Source organism: Pavona decussata, unplaced genomic scaffold (genome assembly GCF_977016875.1).
Source record: "Pavona decussata unplaced genomic scaffold, jaPavDecu1.1 SCAFFOLD_207, whole genome shotgun sequence".
Taxonomy (NCBI): domain Eukaryota; kingdom Metazoa; phylum Cnidaria; class Anthozoa; order Scleractinia; family Agariciidae; genus Pavona; species Pavona decussata.
This window is the reverse complement of record NW_028145612.1, coordinates 2149430-2153787: the sequence shown is the minus strand read 5'-3', so window position 1 is coordinate 2153787 and position 4358 is coordinate 2149430. Positions and strand designations below refer to the sequence as shown.

The window sequence follows — 4358 nt, the reverse complement described above, 5'->3', positions numbered from 1 at the left end:
ATGAAACAGATCTAGATTAACGAATCATAACCAGTCATTTCGTCCGCGCTGCTTGTTGCTTTGCTAACAATAAGGATGGCTTAGGGGCGCTGCGAGTTTGCAAACTCATTGGTTTGCAAATAATACAACAAGTTTTCACTTTTGCGCTAATTTTGTAGCAACAGTTGAAAAGTAAGCATATGAATTCTAAAATAGAGAGTCCTTAGACAATCAGATCGATTCTCTACCTATTTTTAACTGGGTCATTTTAAGCCCACAACTCCGGGCGGAGCCTTTCAGTCCGTATGAAAGTTTATTGAATACCTTCCCAACTGGACCGCGCTTCTACGTGAGCTACTGCACGTATCGAAGGTCATAACCAAGCTAATTTACACACAAACTAGACACATTAGTTTTGTTAAATTCTGTTTGCGACTTCCTTTCTGAGTGGGCGCTCATTTGTAAAACATGTGTAGGCCCTTTATTTTTACCGCTATAGGAAAGGTTTGGAAATAATTGTGCAACATTTGCAATGGAAATTCAGAAAGCGATAAAATGCTTTGAGGTTTGCTAAAATTAGGGTTTGTCAACTCGTCATTGAACTTGTTTTCTAACGCAAGAGCAAATCGTGTGCACTGAATCATAAATTTTACTTAGTGCAGATTACAGCCTTAGTTTCAAAAACATTTTTTAGTTAATTAAAAGGGAGACTGTTCAATAATGTCTCTTTTCACCAGTTTTTACTGACAACCGAAACTTTAACTATTATGCTTGGATCTGTAAAGAAAATATTTTGCTATGTTTACTTGTAAGTCATGGATAAGATCCTCGAAGCGTGGTTTTTCAAATGAAAGTGTTTTCAGGCGTATGTTCGAAGTTGGTAAAACGGGTTTGAACGCACGTGCTCTAGTCTTTGTAGTTAAAAACCTCAAAGTACAGTTTTCAGTTCTCAGAGTTAGAGCTCAAATTCAAACCATGCCGTCCAATTAGAAGAGTGGGATCTACAGAAAATCCAATGAGCAAATATACACTATTTGGCTTGTCACTTGACTGAAAAAGGCAAACAGAAAATCGAAAGAAAGAAAAAGAGAGAGAGAGAGAGAGAGAGAGAGAGAGAGAGAGAGAGAGAGAGAGAGAGGGAGACAAAAAGAGCATACCTCTCTCACAGAGAAAAACTAAGTGATAATTGTTCTAAAAGAACCGGTCATATTGACTATGTTTTTTTGTCTAATTAGTCATGAGTCATGTTGAAGTTACAAAATCACATAACTTTATAACAATATTCCCAACACTGTTTTTGGGGGGCGTTTTGGTATTGTAGCGTCACCAATATATACTGACCAGTGCTCGTGCATTTGAAAGAAGTCCATTAATTTGAACGAAGGACGGACAATCGAAGCAGAAAAAAATTCAACTGAAAATATGTAACTTTGTACAAGATGGGACGCGGTTAAATAATTGCTTGCTTTAATTTTCGAGGCCATTTCAAGATGGGCATTTTTGTTTTTAGATTTCTTTTGCAGTGTAACGGTGAATACTTTCGACACACGTTTTGTAGTATAAAACAAGTTACGATGCATTGCAATTTAATGCATGTTCACTTCTCAACTTTAGATCAGATCGCCTGGCGCATTTTGTTGACAGTATTTTCTTTGCGAAAACGGTTGTTAAGGAGAAAAGAATAAAGGTGACATGCTTTTTTGGTACAAGAAACAGCAGTATATGAACAGGAAAAGGAAGTCATGAATCCGGACGCACCTAGACACCTGGCGTGTTAAGCTAGCCTCGTGTAGCGAGTGGCAGTTCTAGGAAACAAACCATGTACAACAACACAACCAGCAAAAATGTTTTTAATTTTCTGTGATATTTTTATCAAGAGACGGCGGTTTTCTCAGTTTTTCATGGAGACGTACCTATTTTAATCGCAACAAACATGCAATTTTTCAAATGTTTGCATTTAGAACCACAAGGAAAATTGTCTACTTCGAACAAAGGCATATGGAACATTAAAGCTCTTTGTAAATTTGGCTAAAGGCCATTACAAGCCATTATTTATTAAACATCGTTTCTTTGTTTCTTGTTTATTCCTTTTCTTTGGTGAAATTGAAAACGTTACACGTGTGATTTATCTTTTACTGAATTGTCATTAAGTGATCCAAAGGGCGTGTTTTAACTCGTCAGATATAAATAACACGGTGTACAGGAGCGATTGCAAAAGACAGTTGTGAGATTCACTGCTGTAACTGACTTGGTTAATAAGTTCAAGAAAGAAAATGGAAAGAACAGATCACATGAATAAGATGGGATATTTTCATAAAACTTGCAACGTGTCAAGGGAGGAGAACACAGCTAACAAGAAGGATGGTTTAGATCGATCACAGACTGACAAGAAGCCAAAACGAAAACGAAATTCTTCTTCTTTGTCCTACATCGAAATGATCTCCTACGCCATTCTCAGCACGCCGCACAAAAGAGCCACCTTAGCGGAGATCTACAGCTTCATCCAAGACAACTATCCGGAGTTTACGGTGAATAGGTTACGCTGGAAGAACACGGTTCGCCACAATCTGTCGCTTCATGAGTGCTTTCAGCGTGGAGAAATTGCAATGGACAAGGCCGGCTGCTACTGGCACATCCATCCCAGCTTTCTGCCACAGTTCAGCCGCGGGGATTTTTCAAGACGAAAGTTGACGCGTGTTCAACATCCGAGCTTGGAAGGTACGAGCAGTTCACATGAAAATCAGTTTGTCTTGCCCAGTCCTGGTTTTTCCTGCCACATCTGTAAGTCGACCCAGCCGTTTATACCACCTTTTGGATCGCTGCACTTTCACAGGCAAGACATGGCTGTACCGTACAGGCAACATCCTTATTTTCCGCCGAGGGATCACTGGATGTACTGACGTCTTCAATTTTAAACTGTTTGATCCTACGAACTATCGCTTTTCTTTATACACCGGAAGCAAACCATTTAAAGAAACTTCCTAAAGTAGCGTAGGCTAATCATTATTAAAATAAAAGACATTCCAAAGATTTCGTTGATAGGATGGGCTTGATCATGACTTCGAACCAAACGCAACACTAATGTCGCATAAACTTGTTAAAATCTATATTTATCATCCTTTCGGAGCTTTGTCACAGAAACTTTACCAAGAAAGATCAAATATTCATCTCGTCATTAGCAAGGGACATTTTGGGAAGGCAAGTCAGACACTTTGTGAGCGAACACAAAGAAAACTAAACAAGCATGACAAAAGCCTAGTTGTATAGTAAACGAATAAATTCAAAGCAAGATGAGAGGTTTCTTCAGTCGATCGTCAAATGCAAGAATAAGTATAGCACCACACACAGAAAGACTCTATTACTGTCACATAAAAGCCTTGCGTCGGTTAGATTTCCTTTTTTCTTTTTTAATATTTCTTAAAAGAACTTTTCAAGGCTCAAACCACCCACCCTGGTCTAGCCACAGGTCAAAACATAGACGTTCTCGTAAAATTGTACATCACGACCCGTCATGAGGGCAAGACTTAGGCGCTGTAAGAATTTCTAAACGGTGAAATTTGATCCACAGGTTCTTAGTCTTTTTGAAACTAAACTGTGTGTGATTTAAGCAACCGGTGAACGACGCGCTGTAAGCGTTTTTGAGTAGGAACCGTAGCAGGATTATTGGACCCCGCAAGTTGAACCTTTTATCAATTAGAGAAGCACTGCTCGCTTGCGCAGGGTCTGCGAACCTTCTCAAGTGTTCAAATTCCGATTAATTTTACAGCCATTTGTCAAATAGTAAGCTAGCGATTTTACAACGAAAACTTGACGCTGTTGTTGGGGCCATTACATTAACTATTCGAGCACTATTCACGGCTTACTGTGGCGTAGGCATATCTGAGAAGGCGATGCTGGGATAGGCCTGGAGATGAAACGGAACCTGAGAAGGTTTACTTTCGGTCCTAGTCTCCTTCACTCTTAAGTTGTTTAGAAAGAGACTAATAATAATTTTTTATGCAGTTTCCTTGTGTCATCAATCCGAATCTGTTCCGTGTAAGGCGTTTTACATTTCCGACAAATCACAAATTCCGTAAGATTCAATCCACAGACCATGTTATAAAAAAAGTAGGTTCTGAAAATGTCATCCTAAAATTTGAATACATCCTAAATGACTGCCTTTTCCAGAATACAGAAAGAATGAGTAATCTCTCCCTGAATTAATGTAACTTGTCTACTGTCGAATAAATGTTATCTCAATATAAGGCACGGGAGACGGGCATAAGTCTAACCCGAGGCATTACACGGCCTCGTGATTTTCACTTTACAGTACTGCCACTTCCTTTCAATTCATAAGTTCTTGGGCAAACACTATAAACTTGTGGATAGCTGCGTCTATT

At 39.0% G+C, this 4358-nt stretch overlaps 1 protein-coding gene across 1 annotated transcript; it reads left to right on the top strand.

Annotated features, from left to right (window-relative positions):
* Positions 1 to 2279: 2279 nt before the first annotated feature.
* Positions 2280 to 2879, top strand: LOC146460867 (silk gland factor 1-like). Its single transcript, XM_085087638.1, has one exon. The coding sequence runs from the start codon at positions 2280 to 2282 to the stop codon at positions 2877 to 2879; it is 600 nt and encodes a 199-aa protein (XP_084943764.1).
* Positions 2880 to 4358: the final 1479 nt, after the last annotated feature.